Genomic DNA, 24,281 nt, shown 5'->3' on the forward strand with positions numbered 1-24,281 from the left:
AGAGAAATCAAAAGTCTACCAAACAGACCGGCATCCGCAATTGTTATACTGTGTCAAAACAGTAAGATAAACAGCCAATTCCCAGGCTGCCAGCTCAGTCGGTAGAGAAGTAAAGAAGATAGCCTTTGACTACATGTACTTTGTTGCCAAATTGCTTTACGTTCAAGAGGCACTTCTGTTTAAACTAATTTCTTGATTTCCTTAAAGCAGATGTGCACCCTGTGAAGTTCTTGAGGAGGATGCCAGCTGGCAGATTTCCCCCGCTTACACAGCCAAAGTAGAGTGTGTAGTAGCTTGGGCAATTCTCTCCCCGCACCCCACCCATTATGTTTTGAGTATGCTTAGTCATTATTCTTTAAAGCAGGGAGAAACAACATAGTGCCCTACAGATGTTGTTGCACTCCAACTCCCATTAGCCCCAGACAGCATGGGCAATGGGTCGAGATGAGGGGATCTGTAGTCCTGCAACATCTGGAGGACAATAGGTTTTTTATTCCAATGCAAATAGCAGGTACCAGACGCCCAGTTTGAATTTGGGCCACCAATGGGTGCAAACCATTAAAGACACTTCAGTCCTGATGTGTATATGGGCCCAATACCTGCTATTTGCTTTTTAAAAGTTATTCAAACCATTTCTACTTTCATGGTCCCATGATCTACCTACAGCTAAGTTCAAGAGCCATAAATGATATTGGCCTAGACAACAGAACATTGCATGTGCCTATCAACACGTCTAGGCTGCAAACACAGGATAGATTTAATTATCACTTGTCCCCAAGCAACTCTGACTATTCTAATTCTCTGGCAGACACTTATCAGCATTTCCAGTTTGTTAAACTGACTGCACAGAGGCTGCACCAGTAAAAGATTCTAAGTCTTCATTGCTTCATTCCACCCCAAACAAACAGTTCCAAAATTCTATGGAAAAATAAACACCAGTGTTGCACAAAAGCATGCAGTAAAAATAGCACAAGGTATTTCAGCAGTGTCCTATACTTTGAGAAGGTATTAAAAATCCAAACAACTTGAGATATGATGTTGCTTGCTCTGTAGGTTGATCCTCAAGCTGCTTTTGCTGCTGCAGTCAGATACTAAGGCCCAAATATGAGCACTAAACAAGCAAACAGTGTCATCCAAGCCTCTAATTAAGCTACAGACGCTTCTGGTGTCAGAGACCATAAACCTGAAATAGCTGCCCTTCCTTTATGTGTTTTACTGAACACATACGAGTGCAGAAAAGGAGGGAGGGAGGAGAGGAGAGGGGAGGGGAGCTTTGCACAGAACCTACCAGAAAACAGAAATGCCATCAAGGGGCTTTGTTTATTTATTCATGTGGTTCTTGCAAAAACAACACCCAAGGTGGTGTAAAATGATAGATATCAAAGAATAACACAATCACTAAATTCTAAAATAAAAATAAAAATGCAACAATATAAAAAGAATCTACAAACCAGATTAAAACTTTTAATCCACCTTCAGGGGATTTTAAAATGAAGTATGATCAATTAATCTATAAATTTAAAAATTATTTTCATATTACCAATGCCTCAACCTTTTTGAAATATTGAAGGAAATGCGGGATAAATGACCACTACAGCAAAAATTGCTGGTGATTCCTAGAAGGAAAGGTGGCCTTTAATATTTTATATTGCTCTCCAAATGCCACTTATGACTCTAGAATGAAAATAACCTTTACAAACCCACAAATGTGACCTTAGTTTGCTGCCTCAAAGCTCGAAATGTATCCTCTCCATTCCTACATCCACCAAATATGGCTTTATGGCTCAATCCTATCTCCCACTTATTCAGAAGGCAGGCTTGCTGTTATTAAAGTTAATGTATGATTTCTACCTTAGCCAATTTCCCCACCTATTAAACCAATTACAGGCTTCATCCTACATACATCACAAAAGAGGGGGAGGGTTGACCCAAGATAGTTCTCATCCCAAAATGGACCATGACAACTTACTTGTGGCTAAACATGAAGTTAACTGGCATAGCTAAGTTATTTTTGTTCTCTCTCTCTCTCTCTTCCCGCATGCATGAATTTTGCTACTGCAGGCTAATAGCAATGTCATTGAGTTTTATGAGTCAATAATTGGCTTCCTAACCTTTGATAAGAGTACAAGGGCAGGTAATTATTACTGTAGCGTGCATCCCCCCCCCCCCCCCCGCTGTAGTCAAGAGTCTAACAACTCTTTCATTAGAATGTCAGCCTAGCCAGGTCTGGTGCTGCTGTCTGCTAAAATGTCAGGAGACAGGTCCCTGGTCCCTCTCTAAACAGCAGGGCTGTGAGACCACACATGCTGCTCCCTGCATATGGCCAGTCTGTCTAGCCAGCTACCCAGCATCGGGCAAGACACATTTTTTGCTTCTTCAACAGAAAAAGGAAGAGAAAAACCCTTGCAGGATGGCGTGAGAATTACCGTATTTTTGCACCATAACACTCACTTTTTTCCTCCTAGAAAGTAAGGGGAAATGTCTGTGCGTGTTATGGAGCGAATGCCTGCGGGTGGCAGGGGGGGGGATCTGCTGCAGTTGCGAGCAGAGGATCCATGGTTCCCCTTCCTTCCCTCCTCCGTGGTTACAAAGCATGGATCCACATGGATCCTCAGGATTTTTGCTTTGGGCTATTCCAAACTCACTGTCAGATCACATGTCTGTGGCCACAGCATGAACCACAAAAACCATATATCCACTATTTCGTTTAGAATATATTTTTTTTCTTGTTTTCCTCCTCTAAAAACTACGTGTGTGTTATGGTCTGGTGCGTGTTATAGAGCGAAAAATACAGTAACAAAAGGGAGACGCAAGGTTTATTCCTGGGATGTGTCTTGAGAACTGATCATGATGCTGGTGGCACATCTGAAGTTTATCTCCCTGTTTCCTTCTCCTCCTTCCCCCCCTTGCTTCATTTCTGTTTGTTTTACTTCATTATTATTTCATTTGGTGTCCTCTACTCTGGGTCACTGAAGGGACTGTATGCACATGAAGGTGACAGGTGGTTAATGAAGGGCCCTGTGTGAGAGTCGGGGAAGGGAAGATCTCTCAGGGTGAGTGGGTGGCAGAAGAAAGGGAAGCTCCCAGGTGAGAGCAGGGAGGGTCCACCCTGGGGCACTGCATCCTTTGCCAGCACCTAGGGTACGTGAGTACACTCACAGGTGTGTGGGCAAAATTTGCAACACCAACCCAGCCCTCACTGATGCTGAAGGACAGGCGTGGAGCATGGAGGGCTCATGGGGCCACACTGTGCTGCCTGACACCCTGTGCAGAGGGGAAGCCCAGGCCCTTGGTGGGTGCATCCCCCCTAACACTCACCTGGTGGTCATTCAGTGAGGGGGCCATGGGTGCAGTGGCAAGGCAAGACTGGGCCCCAGGGCCCAGAGTCCCCTAGCAGCATGCGGGGTGGGACGGAGATCGCTCCATAGGGGTGCCCTCAAAATCATGTGCCCACACTCTGCTCCTGTTTCCACCCCTTTTGTGTGAGACAAGGATAAAGATCTAACTCTGAGAGAGGTTTTTTCTCTTTCTTTCTCAGTTTTCTTTCTATTAGCTTTAATAAAAACTTCAATAAAATTTTATGGGGGGGGGGAGACTCCAAAATTGATTATTATTTTTTGGATGGGGGAGATGAGAGGTATCTGTTGCAGGCCAATCACTTTGTTTCCATTCATTTTCTTCTCCTATAGGAGTATTTAAAGACCTGGCATCTCAAAGAAAGCATACCTTGGTGGGTGCATCCACAACAGCACCTTGGTTAACGAGGACCTCGGCCACGTTGACTCGGTCTTCTTGTGCAGCCAGGTGGAGTGGAGTCAGGCCACTCTGTAAATCAGACACGGCAAATTAGTTTCTTACAGAAGGGACACTTGGCATCACAGAATCATAGGACTGCAGAGTTGGAAGGCACCACGAGGATCATCTAGTCCAACCCCCTGCAATCAAATTCTGATGTGCAACAAGACTTTTGGTCTCTCCCTGCGCTTAGCACAGGCATCCCCAAACTCGACCCTCCAGATTTTGTGGGACTACAACTACCATCATCCCTAGCTAACAGGACCAGTGGTCAGGGATAATGGGAATTGTAGTTCGAAAACATCTGGAGGGCCAAGTTTGGGGATGCCTGGCTTAGCAGAAAATGTCCCTGTGATATGTCAACACTTTACAGTAGATGGAACCTTGGTTTTCAAACGTCTCTGTTGACAAATGTTTCGGAACTGGAACGCCAAAACCCCGGAACTGCCTGCTTTGGTTTTCAAACGCTTTTCGGAAGTCAAACATGCTGTGCGGCTTCCGTTTTGAGTTTCCCTATTGTATTGAGTTTTCGGTTTTTGCACATTTCAGAACTCAAACAGTCTTCCGGAATGGATTACATTCGAAAACTGAGGTTCCACTGTATTAAACATGCCCCATTACAGGTTACGGTAACAAATGAGCAGACTCGCATCAGTGCACCAGTCAACGTTATTTCATAAAAGGAATGTTATTTTTGCGTACCATTGGAATAAAATGCACTACAACCCACTGCTAGTCCATCATTAAAAACCTCATAGTTTATTTCTTCTCACCATTTAACCTGTTATGTAGGAGGCTAGTCAAGAGCATTGCAATTCATGTCCAGAGTCTTGCAGCTAGCCACAACCTAGCATATAGGAAAGTGCTTTTTCAATGTTCAAAGATTAGATTTATTCCCTCATCAACTCAGCAGTGTTGGTCACTTTAAAGATCTGGTACTTTGTGTCTCTCTGCTACCCCACTGTGGACTTGCTGAGCTTTGCTGAAAGTGTATATGACAGAGCAGAAAGTGACAGATGATTTAAGATGTGGACTTAAGCAGTAAATTTGTTGACAAAGCTCTTTTCTCATAGACCCAAGTCCCTCCTGTTAAACTGAACAGGGTCCAGGCAGCTCACACCTTAACATGGTTTTCTGAATTAGACTTGCTGCCAATTCAAGCTGGTTAGAAATTAAAACATCCCAATTTTGTTCAGGCGAAAGCGAGGCCTTCCTTTCTCTGAGTTTTGACATGTTGATTTGAAATGTACTCAACCTAAGCTTTTTACGCAAACACAAACATATACAAACATCTATAGAAACATAATACATGCACACAGCCTGATAGTTCAAAAGTTGTGTCACAACACCCACCCTTTCCTCTTTGCTTTTAATTAAGTCAGGACAAATTTTTCAGCAAATGTGAAATAAACACACAGGCCACCAAAACTTGATGAATATTCATGGCAACGTAATATACTCAGTAGCTTTATCAAATAGCAGGCACTCTCCACAAGGCAGTTTCATTGTGAACTTGCTGCTGCTCATTTTGCACAGTATCCACATATCACTGTTGGCATTGAAATTGCACAATTCCCCCCAAATTTAATTTGGATTTACCTTTTCTGCACACTTTTTTTTTTTAACTCACTGGATTTTTCATGGAAACCATAAATCCAGATTAAATAGGAAAATAATATGGGAAAGGTGTTTGTATGAGGATGGATGCAGTGGAAAACTTCAATGTGTAGTTAGCAATATATGAGCACATGACAAACTTCTGTGTGGAAACGCTCCAAGAATCTGACCAAGAATGCTACCTAGTTGGAATAATAATGGAACAGGGAGCACATTAAGGCTGAAGCATTGCATGAATAGGCAGTGAAGAAAGACAGTGCAGGTTTAGCAAGCTCTGACGCTGTTCCTGTTTGTACCTCCTCCCCAAGAAGTACACCTATGGCCTTTTTGGTGCCAGGTGAATGAAACGAAACTTTATTTGCGTCAGCCATAGGCCATAGCAACAAAAGAAGATCGCAATATACACAGAACAGAAATAAAAAGTTGATTATATAAAACACAGATTATATAAAACACAGTCAAATAGTGGATCTTATTCTGATTGCACCAGCTAAAAACCCTGCAACCTCTGCTGTCACCTGCTCATCTTGATCTGCCAAGAGAAAGGACACTGTGGCAGTGGTTGGGCGACCCAGAATGGACAATAAAAGAGGGGTGATAATCTCATTCCTCAAGTCTTTATAAAGAGTGCAAGCCAGAAGGGCATGCGCCACCGATTCGGAGCTGCCCTCTCCACAGGGACATAAGCGTTTTTCATGTGGAATCTGTTGGAATCGTCCCTCAAGTACAGCCGAGGGCAGTACATTCAACCTTGCGAGAGTAAAAGCACACCTATATTTTGGGATTGCTAGGTTATGCAGATAGGGTGCCAGAGAATCAAAATGGGAAGGTGGATTTATGGCATGCTTTTCTCTGGTGTCATTACAGATAAGGAGTGAGCTGTACATAGCAAACAAGCAAAGGGGAAATGGCTGCTGAGCTGCACCCACCATTGTGAGGCCTGAGGAGGTGATGATGATGATGCCTCTCCAGCTGCTGTTATTGGCTGTGGACATCCTGTGATGTCACAAAAGCACATGAAAGCTCAGTGGACATACAAAAGCAGACCAAGGGGAAAGCCCAAGGCAAAAGCTTGAAGAGGACATGGTGGACAACAGCTGTGTTATTCAGTACTTGGTGGTCTCCTTCCGCATGGAGGCGAAGTAGCAAATGGAAGGAGGCCACCATCCATCAATGAGATGCTGTGGAGCAACAAGAAGGCACATGTACCTGCTGAGGAGAATGGTGGCTTGAAAGTGGCAGATATCCATGGTTGGAAGCTGGCGATGGACCTGACAGAAGCTGTGATTAGCATGTGGAAGCCAGGGATGCTGCAGGGCTGAAGGAGGCTGAATTTTGTGCACGTAAGCTGGTTGAAATTCACCTTCAGAAGGCCACTGACAAAAGCTGTGTGGATGTTTGTGGGTTGATGCTGGGGTAAGTATGAATGGTGAGTGTGGACACAGGTCACCCACCAGACATGGTATGCCTGGGAATTGCATGTTCAGATAGCGGTGTAGGCTGCCCTCCAGGCTCTGGGCGAATGAACCACTGGATCATGGGTGGAAGCCAGTGGAGGTTGGCAGGCTGGCCAGTGGAGGTGGCTGGATGATAACTCTTGAATGAGGGCCATTCCCTTCACCGTATCTGTGTTTGCCTTTCATGGATGTCACAAGCTGACGAGGCTTTCCCCGAAAGCAGCAATGAAGGGGACAGCAGAGCTTAAGCAAGCCATCTTCTACTTCTGAATCAAGGTATTTCTAAATACATCTAAGTAACGTTCATGACATTCTCCTTTCCAGTACCAGGATGGGAGGCTGTGCAGATGCACCCCTAAGCAGTTGCTGTGGGCTACAAACTTCCTGTGATGTCACAAATGGACAGGGTGGCTGATGGGGAAGAGGCAGTTACTAGTGAGAGGTGGCTGGAAGAAGGCAAGAAACCCCAGTAGAAGGTTCAGGGGAAGCTGGGGTAGGTAGGCAGGGCCAGCTGGATATGCAGAAGCTGAATATGGGCTGACTCCCTTCTGTCTACTTGCGTTGCCAACGTTTTGTTCTCTCATGGCTCCTGTACCTGTCTCACCTAGATCGCTTGGCAAGAGCCCCAGCCCTTTAACGGTTCCTGCATTTCTGCAGAGCGCCAAAAACTGCGGGAAATAAAATGAAAAACAAGAACCCTGCCGGGCGTCCCTGCGCCTACTGGACCCCGCACATGCTCCTTTGCAACATCCAAAGCCAACAGTAGCCAGGAAGGCGTGCCAGGTGAATAAATTTTCACTTTCCCAGGCATTCTGAGATCATTTTAAGATATCCAGTGTTTTTAGCCCTCCTGTGCCAATTTAAGTTTAAGATCTCCAGTGTTTTTAGCCCTCCTGTGCCAATTTAAGTTTTGCTGTTGCTCGTTTTATTCATTCAGTTTTGTACTGTGATTGACCTTGATCTGTTAAATTTTCAGAGCTCTTGTAGATTTTTTTTATGGTTTTCAGCTTTTATTGTTAAGTATCCAGTGGGTATTGTTGACTGGGCAATATACATTATGCTGGCTTTTGAAGTTGCACCTGTTTACACAGGTATTCCTTTGATCACTCAACCTGAGCTTCCTGTTTTAAATGCCGTGCTATTTTATTGCATAATTGAATTATGGATGGTTTTTTAAAAAAAGTTTTAGTTGGATTGTTTTATTGTGCATTTTAATTATGGATGGTTACAGTTCAAAGTTTGTTAAAGTCTGTTTTTGCATTAAGTACTGTATAAATGAATACATAAATATTGCCAATAAATAAATACTTGAGATAGTATTGATGCCAAACACAGTAATATACGTTTTTGGGTGGTACCATACAGCATCATCCCTCTCCAATCACAAACCCTAGCAAAAGGGGTTTCCCCTCTTCAAAAGCTGTCAGAATGTATACTGCCCAATAGACAATATCTTCTGGATAGACAACAGGAAAATTGAGGTTAGATTCACACCATGTATTTAAAACACCACTGGGAGAAGTGCAGAGAGAAGAAACACAAATAGATTTTCAAAGTCATTCAGGGTCTGGCTAAGCATTTTCAAAATGATTTCTCTATTCAGTGCACTGCCTGGGTGGTTGAACTGAGCACTGTTCTGCAGGTGCACAAACAGAATGCTTTAAAACACACTGCAGCAGAGACAGCACTTGCGCATACTGCTTACAAGCCACCAGGAAGTCGAAGGCAAGTAAGCTTGCATGGACAGGCAAGTAAGCAAGTGAACAAGGTGGGGACAATCTGCAGATAATTCTCTTCTTGTGCAAATGAAATACCCCAACTGCACTTTTGGGCTTCATTTTCTGGACTTGCACCAAAATCAGAAACCAAGTTGATCCACAGTAGTGATAGCAGAATAGGGGAAAGCTCCTGTAGGGTTCCTGTATTGCTTCCTGATTTCTTTGAAGAGGAGGCACCTATAAAGGTTGTATATAGAGCTGCCTAAGGAGTAGTGAGTTGCCATTTGCCCCACACAATCATATTTAATAGAGGTTTCCTGTCACATACACTCCATATTTGTAGGTCATCCATGTCCTCCTCAGATGTTACCGGATTGAAGCTCTCATCACCCATAATAACCATTGGCTATTCTGGCTGGGACCAATGGGAACTTGGGAGTCTGGCAACATCTCCTGCATTTCCCCCCACCCAGCAGTGTTTCCCCAACCAGCTGCTTTTAGACTACAATTCCCATCATCCCTGACCACTGGTCCTGCTAGCAAGGGTTAATGGGAATCGTAAGTCCAACAAGAGCTGGAGACCCAAGGCTGGGAAACTAGAGCACACAAAGAAGAAAACATACCTTGTTGCTAAGATTCACATTAGCATTTCTGGTGAGAAGCAATGACACCATGTCCACATGGCCCTCCTGGGAGGCAAGGTGCACAGGAGCAATGCCCTGCCTGGTCACAGCATTCGCATCGGCACCATATTCCAGTAACGTGGTTGCTATATCCATCTGGTTCTTCTTGGAAGCTATGTGAAGTGGTGTGTAACCATTCTGCCAGTGCAAAAAAACCAAAATATTTGGGTCATCGGCTCATTCATAAAATACTAGGAATACTAACTTTCCCTCAAGTCTCATGACTGCTTGTATTTTGAATTTTTTATATAAAAAACCCTCTATTTCATATGACCAACCTTTAGGATTTCTTGCATAATATCACAGAGACTAGGATAAAAAGTTTTCTTCTTTTTTTACAAAAAAAATCCTCTCATGTAAATGAAACATTAAATAATATTTATTTCATTGATATGGTAACATATCACTTGCAGAATCCAATAAAACAGCTATTTACTGATTTCCTTATTATTCCAGTCAGCTCAGGTAATGAGGAATCCTCAAGGGTACATAACCATGAGGTTTGTTCTCATCTCTTTCCTACCAAGCTGCCCTTGCAAAATGAAATCTGAAGGTAGGAACCTGATCCCACAACTACATGGAGGCAGAAGAATTGGCCTAATATGATCAACGAGGCCCAAATATGTGGACTAGAAGGTACAGACTACTGGCAATATTAGGAGAGACCAAAACACAATCCTTGAGAAGGTTATTGGGGGGCCGCTACCACAAGACCACCTCAGCAACATAATGGAAAGCCCCACTTCCTCATGCTGCTTCAACTGGTGCAATGAGGTGGAGAGCTAGGGTCTCATGCTGTCTAGATTATGTCCCTGAAGGCCGGAGTCTATCAGAGAGTGGATAGATATGAACTCATGTCCAAGCCTGAGGGCAGGCTTATGGTTGCTTGTAAGGGAAAGAATGATGTGTGAGGATGGCCTATAGTACAGGCCTTCCAGAAGTCCACAGTTTATCCTGAAGAATCTTCACTTTCTGTTTGTTTTTCAAATTGTTTAAAGCAGTTCTACCCTGCAGCTTATTTGACTACATTCACAAGGGTACACACACTACGAGAAAACCTTAATTTAATCAACAGGAAAACAATTAATATCAGAAACTATTTCTAGTTTGAAGTTTTGCTTCTTAAACAGGTTGTTGAGGTAAGAAGTGGAAAAACAAGAGAGTACCAGTAAGGTACATGTATGAGTAATAAGGGACAGTTTGAAAGGAAAGGCACCCAAGGTAAGCTGACGGGCATTTTATATCAACATGGCATCTTCTAGCACCTTCTAAGTAAACAAATGCATGTGGTGTAAGCATAAGACTGGTGTGTGTTTTGCGGCTCTCGGGTAGATGAAAAGACCAGCATGCGACTCATGTGGCTATTAGTTTGATGGTTGCCTGAATGGCATTTCAGTAATATTGTTTTAATGGTAAAAGCGAGAAGAAATGGTTAAAGAGGAGAAAGAGAGAGGCAAACCAGTGAGAGTAGCAAAGCCCTGTTGAGGGAGTCCATTTCAATGACAGCGACTGCACATTTTCTTATCAGACTTAATGTCTAATAGGAAGTCATCTGCCATCCCCATGTAATTTCTCATCTGACTGCACAACATGCAGCCTTGGGCAGTGGGGGAGCAGGGAGGCAATTATTAATCCCAAAAGTGATGGTGCTCGGTTTGGTTCACTTCTATGGCTCACGTGTCGAAACATGTCTTGTTCCAGGAAGCCTCTTGGCAGGCACCGAAACGCCAAAGTGGCAGCTGCTAACCCATTTGGTAAGAGACGAGTGACTCCAGTGACCCGATCTATAATTTCTGGTTCTCTTTCAAGCCTGTAATGTTATCATTCTGGGTTTCAGAGAGCCACTGGCACTGGGTGCAAGGGCAGCTCCTGCTCCTAGGGAAGGAGGCACTCTCTTCTTCCTCAGCTTAGCTGCTTTCAGCATCAAACTAGGTCAGCATCCTGTCCCCTATATAAAGAGTGTGCTTATTTCATATCATTGCGCCGCAATGCTAAAGATTTGGAAGCCAGCCCAATTTATTTCCCAAGGCACAGCAAAGGCGTATTTCCCATACAACGAGGCCCCGCTGATGCTTCGGGCTTTCTGCATGAATTTGACTTGCCCTGCCTTTCCAATGCATAATAACTGACCCACAGCTTATACTATGATTTCCCTCCATGATCTCTTTCGTCTCTGCTCATGCAAGAGGATCTGACATCTATGCATTTAATCATCCACTGGCAGGCAGTCCAAAGGGGTTTTGCTTTTTTAATGCAATTTTTCGTCGTCTTAAAATACATCTTGGAAAGTGCAGAGCTCTGTTCCAGAGACGGAAGAGTTTATATACCCAGCCTATTTCGTTTTAAATCTGATGGGCAAATGAGTACAGTTTGATTACTGTTTTACCCTGCATTCTTAATCACTCATTTTTGCATTACCCTGCAACCCATCACGTTACAAAGCAGCCTTGCCTCCATTTGTCCAGGAGGGTCAAAAACCCCTAAACACATGCATTGTAAATGAATGCATCTCTGTAGAACAAAGTGGGAAACCTTTGACCCATGTTGGACTCCCAACTCTCATCATCCCTGGTTATTGGCCAGACTGGCTAACGGCAGTCAGAAATCTAAAGACACATGGGGAGAGGGACACAGGTTTCCCATCCCTGGTGTAGAAAGACCCCTATGGCCTTGTATGAGCTTCATACTTAGGTGGGGATTTGGATATGGGCCCCAGTTCAACATTCCTAACCACAGCACCATCCAGCCTTTCTGCACTATCAGGTTCTAAGCTGGCTTGCTAGATCCACATGTATAGAAATCATGGCTCTGGAGCCTATGAACCTGCAAGACTGCTTGAGTACTGATCACAATTGTCTTTCCTAGGTCCGATGTCAGCACACGGCATCTCCAGGCAAACGCCAGGGGACTGAGACCCCAGCAAGTCCCATCACCATTGCCCGTGTACTGGACTGGTTGTGCCCCTTTAAAAAACACAAGCAGCAGCATAGCCCCTTCCCACCCAACACCAAGAGCAGCTGCGGCAAAGGAGCGAGCTGTCATTTTTATTTTTAATCCCCCCCCCCAATGTCCCTGATGCAGCCTTGCTCCGATGAGTACCGGAGGGATTAAAGCGAAAGTTTTCTCCCCCCCTCCTTCATTGCAGCTGCCCAGTTGACTTCTTGGTGCTGAGCAACAAGGAAAAAAAAATTCTGCAAGGGGCCCAGCCAGCCAGTTCAGTGCACTTGGGTGAGTGGACCATTTTCATAATTTTTCTCCGTTGCCACCCACTCATTGCTGCAGGGACTGTGAGGCTGCTGCAGTGAGTGGCTGAATGAGCCATCGTCTTAACAATTCCCCAGTGCCCTAGACTGAGCAACACTACACTGGGAATTAAAGCACCAGCTTCCTCCCTTGCAGCTCCCTGTTCTTTGTAGCACTTACCTGATTTTGTGCCTAGTAAGGACATGCGAGGGCACCATGCTAAGGACACTTTGTCCGCACCCCCATCTTGGAGGCAGCCCTAGTCTTTCCCATCAGATTCTCCAAAGCTTAACCAGCACCTTTCCGAAAAGCCTTTTGCTACCACCTGATCATTTTTCAGTCTGACCTGCCTTAGAGAGCCACGAGATTTCTCAAACAAAACATTTCAGTGGGGTTTCTAAAGTATACGGCACATCTTTAATCAAAATGGTGTTGCCTTTTCTTGGGTTGTGATCAGACTAAGACTACAATCCTGTGCCCATTAGGGGGAGTAAGCCCAGTCAAACACTTCCAAGTAAACACACATTGGAGAGCATGAGAAAAATATGAAAAATAGAGATGCTGGGAGGCAGTCAAGTAGGCAATTTCCTGACTCCAATTATCACTTTATGTGATCTGATTTTTTAAAAAGTACCGATCTCCCAAACTATACCATGCACAGAAATCCTTAACAGCATTTTGCCAGGTTTGCTCTAAAATGGTATGCATTGTTTGTTTGTTTTCAATTTCTAGGCAGTCCACACACATTTATGATGCCACATAGATGCTGGTGAAAAAGACAACAATCATGCAAGGATCTTACCTCATTTTTTATCAGCTTAACTTCCCTTTCTCCCGACAAAAGGATTAAGGATAAACAAAATATATGCAGAAAAGCAGCCTGTTCAGGTGACATTTTGCCCTCAACTAGGAAACTGGGTGGCAGGAAGTAGAAAAGATCAGGAAATGGGGCCTTGGGTATTGTCACATTCATTTCATACTTCCCTCATGTTCTCCTCCTTGCAGGAAGGAATGATTCAGGGAGAACCAGAGTCTACAATAAAGTAGGACTTCCCTGACTTTGTGAGTTAAAATAATCTCCAGGTCAGGATCAGGGCTAAGACTCCCTCAAGTACTCTTTCTCTCCATCACCATTAGACTTCTGGGTTTCCCAGTTAGGTTAATATATTAATGTCCCTTTAACCCAACAAGGGAAACTTGTAGTCTTCCAAATGTTGGTCTCTAACTCCTGTCAAGTCTGGCTAGCATGGTCAATAGTAGGGGTGGATGAGAACTGTTGAAACATCTGGAAAGGTACAGATTCCTCATCTGTGCTTTAACCAGAGAAGAGGAAGGTCTCTTTGCTGAGGTACGATGGAGATATAAAGATGTTCCCTGGGACACCTGATACACCAAGCAATGGCACCCATATTTGTGCGAAGCCATTCTCAGAAAGGCTCATCAGGCCTAATCTTTAGGACATGTTGGGCTGTATGCCACCATATTTTACACAGACCAGACCCATTGAAATTAATGAGCTTGACTAAACTAGGTCGATTAACTGCATTGGATCTACACTGTGTAAAAGTTAGTGAAATACAACCCAGTTATTTCACAAAGCTTTCGTACTTATGTGGATGTGGCAGTCTCATTTTGGATTTCAATTTAGTTTGTGTTTGTGACATTATTATTATTGGTTAGAAGTTTATGGGAGGGTTCCCACCCCCTGTATTTTGAGCTGATGTCTGAACTGAATGAAAGATTACAAGTTTCAAACCCAAGTTAGGGAGATACATAATGGGGATATCTATCCTTCCCTCTCCTTAATGGAGGATTTTAGGCAACACCCATATGATCTTCTCATTATGGCTGTGACCAACAGAGGAGAATATTTTCAGCAAAGTCCCTTATGCCACTGTCAAAGATTTAAATATTTTTCTAACAACTTCTGCATCTGGAAGTGTGTAGACTGTTCCTGATCAGAGTTAGTAAGGTACATGGCAATTTGTCGAAAGGAAGGAACGTGGAACGGATGCTGTGGAATGGCTGCATAAAAGCTAACTATCTGGTCCTTCATCCCACAGAGCAAGCACGGGTACCTTTGCAGAGGCGTGAGGTGAGGCTCCCTGGTCCAAGAGAAGCAGTGCCACTTTCTGATTATCGTAATGTGCCGCGACATGCAGTGGAGTTAAACCACTCTAAAAATACGTGCAGAACAAACAGGCATTGTTAGAAAACCACCATACATTAAAAAAGAAAAAGAAAACGAAAACTGGAGAATTAGGTTAATCTAGGTTTGGTGAGACTACTGTGGAACTAAACTAAGGTTTTGAAATGATAAATGACAACAAAGAAGACAGTACGACACAAAGTACTTGATTTGTAGGTGGGTATTCTCCCTCTTCACTGCACTCCTGGCCTCCCAAACATACCAGGCATGAGAAATATATATTCACAGTACACTCCCATGCTTCTTGAGCATCAATGTACCCATTCCATTATATGTTACAACTCCTCATGGACTTTATCACTTCAGAAGTGGGATTGGGGTGTGTGTGTGTAAATTTGAATGCTCTGAAATCTTTAAGACTAGCCCATCAAAGAGAATGCTTCTATAGTTTGGCCTCCTCTTTGATCTGATGGTTTTCTCTGTGTAGGAAGTATTTTTAAGCTGGGAAAGTGTTCAGCCATGCAATTGAACCCACTCCAATGCATGTATTCTGAAGTTGTGCAGTCCATGAAAGCTTGTCTCGAATGGGTTGCAGAATTCTAATTCCATGTAAATGTTTTAAACATTCTGTGCACAACCACTGATGTAACCCCTAGTAGAAACTGGACCCAGGCCACCATAAAAAAAGATTTTTTTTGGGGGGGGGGAGGGGAAACCATCCAGAAACCACCACTCCAGCTCAGGGAGAATCCAAGACTGATGCTACAATAACTCAGAGATGCATAGGAAAGTTGCAAATATCCAAGAAATATCTGCTGCTGTTCCTGCTACTGATAGTCAGTACTGGCTAACCATGGGAAGATCAGGACTGGGTATATTCTACAGAAGCAGGGAGTGACTCTTGCCTGCCTCACCTTTCCAGCAGCATCTGGAGATGCATTCTTCTGAAGCAAGAGGTTGGCTACTTCAATTTTGCCGTACTTGGCTGCCACATGTAGAGGAGTAAATCCTTTCTGTAAGAGAAGCATTTCCATCAGCAATTCCCTTTTACCTCAGGGCCTTTCCCCTCCCAGACAGGGCATTTGCACACTCGGCTGATCTATACCAGATACATTTGCAGGGCTGTGGTTCTATGCAAGGGCAGAAGAGAAGATGGCACTGGCCACGACGTTCGACAATAGCCAATTTTATTAGATGGTGACACGTAAAGTTCCCTTACCTTGGTAGTTATGCTTAAGGATGCGCCGTGATCCATAAGGACTGATGCTACATCTTCATGTCCTTCCCGTGCTGAAAGGTGCAGTGGTGTATACCCTGAAGTTGTGGGGGCATTGGGAGACGCTCCTTGCTGTAAGAGCTGCTGCACTATGTCAGCTTTTCCCAGTCGCGCAGAGATGTGCAGCGGTGTTTGGTCATCCTAAACACAAAGGAAAAAGGAGCCACATACAGGGAGTTCAACACTTGCACATACGTATTACTAGTAAACGACTTTCATAGTGACCAGTGGCAGTATCTGTACAGTCAGCTTGTATCCTGTAGAGACCCTATGCGGAATGTGGTATGTGCATTATATCAAACGCGACACAGTTCTTGTTAAGCCAGTCTTTCCCAACTGGTGGCCTTCTAGAGGTTGTTGGGCTACAATGTGCATGATCCCTGACCATAGGCCATGGAATTTAGGACTGGAACCGTCTAAGGTTGGAAAAGGCTGTGTTCAAAATATACGTATTCAGGCATGCTTTCAATATTAAGACACACATTATTAACACTCCACCTTCCTGCCTCATTTGAGGCACACAAGGCAGTTGAACATATGGAAATGACCCAGTATTTAGAGACACTAATTCTAAGGCAGAAGGTGCCTATAGATACGCAGGTCAGCAGAGCTGTCCAGGACGGCTACATTCCCCAAGTCAGGCCATCCTAAGGCCAGCCAGGAGGAAAAGAATGTGAAGACTGCTAAGATTCCAGCACCTCAGAAGGTCCCACCCACCACTGTTATGATGCCTGCCCTGGAACCTCGAGAGACACCCCAGGGCATTGTGAGAAATGAAAATGGAGGTTCCAAGGTGATCACCGTGCTAGAGAGCCACTGTAGTGGTGCGAGTGTTAGGACTAGGATGTGGGAGACCAAGGTTCAAATCCCCACTTTGGCATGAATCTCACTTAGGTCAATCACTGTTGCTGTGATGTTGAAATGGGGGAAGGGGAGAACAGCATGCACTACCTTTGGCAGACAGATGGGCTATACATAAAAGGTAAAGGTACCCCCGCCCGTATGGGCCAGTCGTGACCGACTCTAGGGTTGCGTGCTCATCTCGCTCAAGAGGCCAGGAGAGGAGGAGACCTATCAGAGGGCACGTTGCTGAGGCCCTCAAACCTGGAGCCAACCTTCCTGATGTTGTCAGAGCAACATCTGCTTTCCCTGGGTGCTCTTCCAGTTGTTGCAGAGTCCACCTTTGACCTCCTACTGTTAACTTGGCTGCTGGTTCATTCCTGCTCCAGATTTGCCCTCTTCAGACTTTGCCCAGTGCTCTGCAGGCTGGCACCCCAACCAGAACAGGCCCATGTAGCTTGCACCAAGACTTCACTGTTGTAAATTAGGGTAAACATGTATTGTACCAATTCTACTGAAGCTGACCTTCTGCTCAATGGTGACACCATGCCTTGCTTTGGAGAATCAAGCACATGACTCTTGCAGTGCACATCAAGTAGAGAAATAGTCCGCTTACCTTGGCTTTAGCTTCTACCTGAGCTCCATTCTGGACTAAATATCGAACAACTTCCGACTGGCCAGCTCTGGCAGCCATATGGAGTGCTGTCTCTCCCCGCTATGAATGGAAAATTAATGCCAGAGAGTCAAAGGCTAGTAATAATAATAATAACCCATCCCATAAGGTAAACAGCAAACAGAAATATTTTAATCAACAAATGAAAAAAAAAAAAAGCTTTACATTCTACTCATAAACCATCAGCACACGAATACTTTCAAGGGCCTGACTGGGAGCAGAATGCAAAACCCAATCAATATTTGACCTCCAGCTCTGGCCCCACCAAAGTAATTTATTCCAGCCATTGATTTTCCAGCTGTTAAAGCACACGAGTGTTTTGTTCTGTGTTAAAGGAAATAATGCCCTTTTAAAAATGCAAAGCTACATAGGCAATGTAAACACAACACTGTGTTAAACGACCATTCACAGTTGGTGAAACTTTCGCAATTATGCCAAGCTTGATCATGTATGCAGAAGATATGAACATTTTTATTCTTTTGTGTGACTTTCTGCTGTTATATTCCAGTGGCCCTAGATTTTGCTGTAAGCAGGGAATCATTTGGCTGAGCAGTTGAAAATAAATCAATAATAATAATATAGAGCTGCAGAGCTTCACGAGCTTTCACCGAAAGAGGTGTCGCCAGGGAAACAACAAGAACAGCAAAAACTTTGATTTGAAGGAAGGAAGCGCCTTTCTAAACCTTTTGCAATCCACTGACTCTTTAAAAAGCAAGCATTTTTTATAGCACAGATGGTGCTGCATGGGCGTCTATAATTTAAGATGGTTTTATAGAGCAAACTGCCACGGCAATGCTCTACTGCAGCAAAGCCTCGCCTCTCATGCATCAGACTTTGCAAAGAACAGACAGTGCCAAACTGTAGTAAAAGAAGAAGAAGAAAAGTGTTATTGTGTATGTGTGTGCTTTTTGAAGCCTGCTTCTGTCACTTTGGCACAAATGCATCTAGAACAGCTCCATTTATAAAACACACACACACAAAAACCCCACTCTTCCACAAAGCCTCTGGGTGCACGGAGGTACTCCAGGGCGGCTGTGGCCAAAAACAGGCAATATGTCCTGACAATCTGCTGCAATCTGCTAGCAACCTCAGCAGCGCCTGCCTCAAATTGGGAAAAGGCCCTGGTCTTCTGGGGTTATGGCATTCAAGGAGTCAAGTGCACTTTTCAGAAATCAAACACTGAGCAATAATAAATGAACTCCTGCTCTTTCCAGTGCAAAGAAGGAGATAAAGAGGAAAACAAATTTCAGTAAGAACAGAGAGGGGGGCGACTCTTCAACAAGCCTTTAAGCTATCCTCCTAACACAGAGAAGGGGGAATTCAAAGCTGTTGTTGTTGTTGTTGTTGTTGTTGTTGTTGTTGTTGTTGTTCACATTCATCAGAGTATTGGCAGTAAATGAGAGATACAATAATGCAATAAAACATCGCCCATGGGATAGGCACATATGAAGTTTGGCTCCACGTGATAGGGCCAAGTTTGCAGGGCATATCCCAAAAAAACAAGAATCTCAATGAAAGTTTGGTCACTTTACTCTTTGATATGTCCAGTACAGAAATGCGATGAGTGAACAGCCCATGTGGCTTGACAGGGATAAACAAGGCAGGATTTTTTTTCATCCAGAACTCGACAGAACTCAGTTCCGGGACCTCTCAGGTGGGCACCGTTGCCATTATAAGAGAACAAGGGAGGTGTTCATGGTGAGTTCTGGCACCTCTTTTTCTAGAAAAATAGCACTGCTGTGGGGAACAGAAGCAGCGGCTCAAACTCTAGACTAGAAAAGGTCTAGGAAAAGGTATGAGGAAGGTGTGAATGCACTACAAGTCAGATATTCTCCTTGGCTGATAATGAAACAAATGAACATTGGTGCTCACCACATTGGTTGTGTTGGGCGATGCTCCATGATGCATCAGCTGTGAAACAATATTTACATGTCCCATGAAGGCAGCAACATGGATTGGAGTCAGACCCGACTAGAAAATGGAAAGAAGAAGAAAAATGACTGAGGTTTGAGGTTAGCGGCATAGAATGAGCTACAATGAAAAAGAGTTGCCTGGACCTTGGCAGTGAAGGTGAATTGTGAGTTGTACATGGCAGCTATAAAAGGACGCCTATTCAGCACAAAGCTTGCTATTCTCAACCTTGGGTTCCCAGGTGTTCTTGGACTGCAACTCCCATCATCCACAGCCAGAAGGGGCAGTAATCAGGGATGGTGGGAGTGGTAGTCCAACGACATCTGAGAAGCCAAGGTTGGGAAAGGCTGCTTTAATTGCTACACCACACTTGCTCTCACAGCAACGTTTTAGATTGACATTTCTGACAATCACTGAAGCATTGAAGGAACATTGTGCTATCTAAAGCCTGTAATGTAAATCAGGGCGGGAAATCTGTGGCCCTCCAAATGTTGTTGGATACTTCCACCAGTTCCAGTCTGCATAGCCAATGGTCAGGAATGATGGGTCTTCCAATAAGTGGAACCTGGCCAGAATGGAAGAAGTCACCGAGCATGTGTTGTGGCCCTAGCATACCTCTCTCCCATGCAGGAGGCTATTGCCACCCCAAAAATACCTGCTGCTCAAGACATATGCCCCTCCCCTCACACCCCTTGATCTAGGCCTGAATCTAGGGACACTTATTAGTTCAGTAGGCCAAAGATCACCACATCTCAACTTAGTTATACACCTAAGAACACAGAATCCCTCTGCAGTGTTGTGGGATTCCACAGAGACACACTATGTGGGTTTTTCAGCATATAAGGAAGTGTGGAAAGGATTCGCTTACAGCAGAGAAGTTTAGAAAACAATTAGCAAATGGAAACCTCAACTGAAACAGTAGGAAAGGGGTCCCTGCTTTGATTTCGAATCTTCCTCCTGTTCTCAGCTCTTAAGTCAATGGACTTGCTTGTTTACGGAAAACATAACAGCATGTGCAGTCAAAGATACCTTACCTCAGTGACAGCTTGGATAGATGCTCCATGTTTCAGCAAAAGTTCCATCACTTTAATTCTGTTCTTTTTGCAGGCAATGTGGAGAGGTGTGAAACCATTCTGTAAAATTGAGAAAAGGACTTTTCACAGACAGCTAGACAAATGTTATTGACAAAACACTTCTTCTCTGAATTATATGCACTGCACTATGCTTCCCACCCCCTTGTGATATTCCATGGCTGCTAATTTTTGTTTCATATATATATATATATATAGAGAGAGAGAGAGAGAGAGAGAGAGGATTTTGCTGGATGAAATGCTAATGACTAGTATGCTTTGGGGGGATAAATAGTATTTGCACATACAGTAAAGTGCAAAGCTAAGCTGCCATTTCATTGTGAGTGAAGCAGCGAGAAGAAGCAAGAAAACAAGCTATCCTGAACATCAAAGGTACAGTCCTATTCACAGCATCTGCTTGAATGTTGATGACAACCTGTATACATATCAAAGTGGCATCATAGGATTATTTTAAAAACAGCTGACAGAATTGGGCCTCCAATCTCATCAGCATCAGCTACCTTTCCAACAGGAGTAAAAGATACCATATGCTTTCATAACATATGGTCAGGGCTACTGCCTCTTCTAGTTGAGTCAAAACCGGCAGTTCAGTTCATTGCCATACTTGAGTTGAATTCTTTCACTTCTTTTTTTTATTACTGTTATCATTCAGGGTAAATATCACGAAGAGAGAGAAAACAGAACAGAACCAAGCATTTCCCCTTTTCCTGAAACCTGAGATCTTTCAATGTGAGTTGCTAAGGGGGAAGGGTTGTGTGGAGACCTGTGCTGTTTCCAAAGAATGATGTGGGGATATGCTTATAGAAAAGACATATATTTTGGGGAAATTGTTTGTCATTTGCGGAAGTCATTATAACTAACGCAACTCCCTCTAATCCATGTGCAGTCTTGTGTTTATTTCCCAGTTTAATACTTGCTTTGCAGACATCAGAAACATTTTGAACCCCAAACATCCTCCCCCCCTTCCCTTCCACCATTTGAAAGGCCAGTGATCTGAATCTGTTTCCAAAGATATAATCTGAATTTCTCCCACACTGATTGCTGATGGCAGTTAAAGACTGCATAATTTACCCTTTTCTTTCCAACTGATACCAAGCCGTAAAAAAATGTGTGCGCGCACACACACACCCTGATTAAATTTTCAGTAGTATTGATACAGAAAGACTTTATTCAATTTTCTTTTGTCTAACATAATGCAGACACAAGATGTGCATTAATGGCACAAGAAACACATTCATGAGAACTTCATACTAAAACACAGTGCTTTTTTTTCTAAAAAAATATGTTTAGGGGTACTCTCATTTTGAATCAAGAAAACCACGATTTTATTGTTCAAATCGGGAAAAATAAATACAGTAAATGGACAAAAGTACAAAGATTCACAAAATGTTTAGGGGCTTGCGTACCCCTGTGCACCCCAAGAAAAAAGCACTGCTAAAACCTATTTTCTTGAGCCCTGTGAGCAATGGCAGCTGTTCCCCCTGAATAATTTGAGACTCCCAAATACCAAGCATAAACATGCATATATATATATATATATATATGCTAGTGACGAATAGTTAGCCTGCTGTGCGTACTCACCAGTGCTTTGGCATTAGGATTAGCTTTCTTGTCCAACAAAACTTTTGCAACTTTGTAGTGGCCACAGTGGGCGGCAACATGCAGTGCTGTCAGATAGTCGTTAGTGACATCATCCACAGGCACATTGTGCTCAATGAGAAGCTGGACACAGTTGAGGTGGTCCCCTTGTGTCGCCATGTGCAATGGAGACAAGCCATTCTGGGAAAAGAAAAGCAGGCAGAGAAGATCAGTATAATAAGATGCACAACTTTAAAACAAGGAGGCCACTTCTGATAGAGGAGTGTTGATACCAGCTAGCTTTACAAGCTTTTGGAATTTATAGGGGGACTTCTAAGGATAACGTAAATGACGAAGCAGACAGACATTTCAACTCCGCTGCTGCTGCACCTGAACCAAGCAGGAATTCCATGGGAATCTAAAAGTAACCCGAGGGAAGGCCAATATAAAGTAAGGGGAGAGGGAAAGGAGTGGTAGAACCACTTTAACGCTCCATCCAAGCCCTTTTCACAACATGAGGGCAGAGCAGGCAACACCTCCCCCAATTCACTAACTGTAGTAAGGAAATCAGTACCATGCCATAGAAAATTATACCCCCTCAAAGCAAAACCTTCAAGTTGGTGATAAAGGCATTCACGAGGTTGTTGTTGGCATCCGGTCTTCTCTTGAGAGACAGTGAAGTGCACCTTATCTCTGGGATGCAAGACTGGCCTAGCCAGAGGCCAAGACCCCGCCCCCTGGCCTCGCTGATGTGGTCCAAAGGATAACAGGGCAATATGTTTGGAACTAGCTTGGCTGCAGGAGGCATACAAAGTGCCATCCAACTGCCTGAGGGATTCCACTCTGGATTTGTGAGGTGTTTACTCCATAGCCTTTTCTTCTCCTGAAGATATGTCACAAAATAGCCAGGTGTGGATTTTCCCTCAGGGTTTACTCCTGAAGCCCTTCTCACAAAGGAGCATAGCTGCAAGGCAGCAGAGGTTTAGGACCAGTGTTTTCCTTCTCCTAGATGGGCTCCCTTTCCAGGTTGACCAGCCCCACCTGCCCCTCATCCATGAAGTGAAGGCAGTGAATTGACACATGTTGCTGGTGGACCCCCAGAAAAGTGGCATCTTAATTGTGCAAGCTCTAGTGCAATTAAAGTGAGTAGACAAAACAATGCACAGATAAATTCCTCATTTCCATGAGTTCTGCTGTGCATCATTTATTATAACTCATAAGTGAAACACAACATCTGTTCAAGCCTAGTTGGGTGACCCTTGGGTGAGAGCCAATGTGGTGTGATCATTCAGAGTGTCAGGAGTAGGTCTGGATAGGCTCAGGTTCAAATTCCCATAAAGCCATGGGACTCGGTTGCTGTCTTCCAGTTTAACCTACCTCTCAGGATTTTTGTCAGAATAAAATGGGAAGAACCAGTTATGCAGCCTTGAGCTCCATAGCAGAATTAATGGATATAGTTTTAATCAATCAACTCTCATGAACAGCAGGTGAGGAGGTAAATCTGTGTCTGGGCTATACCACTTCAGACTGCAGGTGGAGGCTTACATCACTCCATACAAAACATTCCTATGGACAGATAATGAACATACAAGGGAGAAAACAAAAACAGAAGCTTCTCCCTTGATATCCAGTTTTTGGTTCACATAGGGGAGTATTCAGTCATGAGAGCCCTCACCTGCCATGTGAAGTGGCATACGCTAAGAACATGTTTGGTTCCTCACCTGGTCCGTGTGAGAACTTGAGTTTAGCTATTAGATTTTCAATAATTTCCATATGCTTATTTGAAAATCAAGAAAGAAAGCTGACCTCGTTTTGCAAGATTCATCCTTTTTTTAGATAAAAAGATTTTAAAAATTATTAGAAAAACAAATGAACCAGTGCTGGTTGGGACTCTCTGTCTCCTTCTCCCTCTCTCTGTATGAAACACACCATAGCTCTGTGCCATGGGAAATGGCTCATTAATGCCATTCTCAAGATCTTCTGCCTTCCAGTTTTCCATACAAACCTAGTCAAAATTAACATATCAGAGAGAGAAAATGACAGAGATGAGGGGGGCTTCCGACAGCAGAACTTCATGTTGGTGGTTTGTTTCTGTTTTTTTACATTTATCTTTAATGTGAAGCTTGAGTTTCCCTCTGTAGGAGAGCAGGTGCATCTGTATTATAGCGGAGGAGTCACTTTGCTGGAGAGTTATATAATCTCTTTTCTAGGCCAGCTTATTTTCACAGCACTCGCACAAAAATGCAACTT

At 43.7% G+C, this 24,281-nt stretch overlaps 2 protein-coding genes across 20 annotated transcripts in view; one reads left to right on the forward strand and one right to left on the reverse strand.

Moving 5' to 3' along the window:
- LOC307215936 (uncharacterized protein) overlaps nt 1-21,183 on the forward strand; it is a 125,234-nt gene extending 104,051 nt beyond the window's left edge. Inside the window, exon 3 of the transcript XR_013838718.1 lies at nt 21,106-21,183. The gene's annotated coding sequence lies outside the window, so the exon portion shown is untranslated. The remainder of the gene's footprint in view (nt 1-21,105) is intronic.
- Nucleotides 1-24,281, reverse strand: part of ANK3 (ankyrin 3) — a 388,986-nt gene that overhangs the window by 90,556 nt on the left and 274,149 nt on the right. For 18 of the 19 annotated variants that reach the window (XM_079975546.1, XM_079975564.1, XM_079975542.1 and 15 more), the window contains 9 exons: nt 22,035-22,232; nt 20,397-20,495; nt 19,324-19,422; nt 17,395-17,493; nt 15,882-16,079; nt 15,577-15,675; nt 14,592-14,690; nt 9,211-9,408; nt 3,727-3,825 (listed from right to left, as the gene is read on the reverse strand). In XM_079975546.1, the coding sequence (XP_079831672.1) occupies nt 3,727-3,825; nt 9,211-9,408; nt 14,592-14,690; nt 15,577-15,675; nt 15,882-16,079; nt 17,395-17,493; nt 19,324-19,422; nt 20,397-20,495; nt 22,035-22,232 (1,188 nt within the window). Of the gene's footprint in view, nt 1-3,726; nt 3,826-9,210; nt 9,409-14,591; nt 14,691-15,576; nt 15,676-15,881; nt 16,080-16,444; nt 16,587-17,394; nt 17,494-19,323; nt 19,423-20,396; nt 20,496-22,034; nt 22,233-24,281 lie in introns of those variants that run through there. The other variant, XM_079975548.1, reaches the window with a different exon arrangement.

This window comes from Podarcis cretensis (assembly GCF_951804945.1).
Source record: "Podarcis cretensis genome assembly, chromosome: 5".
NCBI lineage: Eukaryota > Metazoa > Chordata > Lepidosauria > Squamata > Lacertidae > Podarcis > Podarcis cretensis.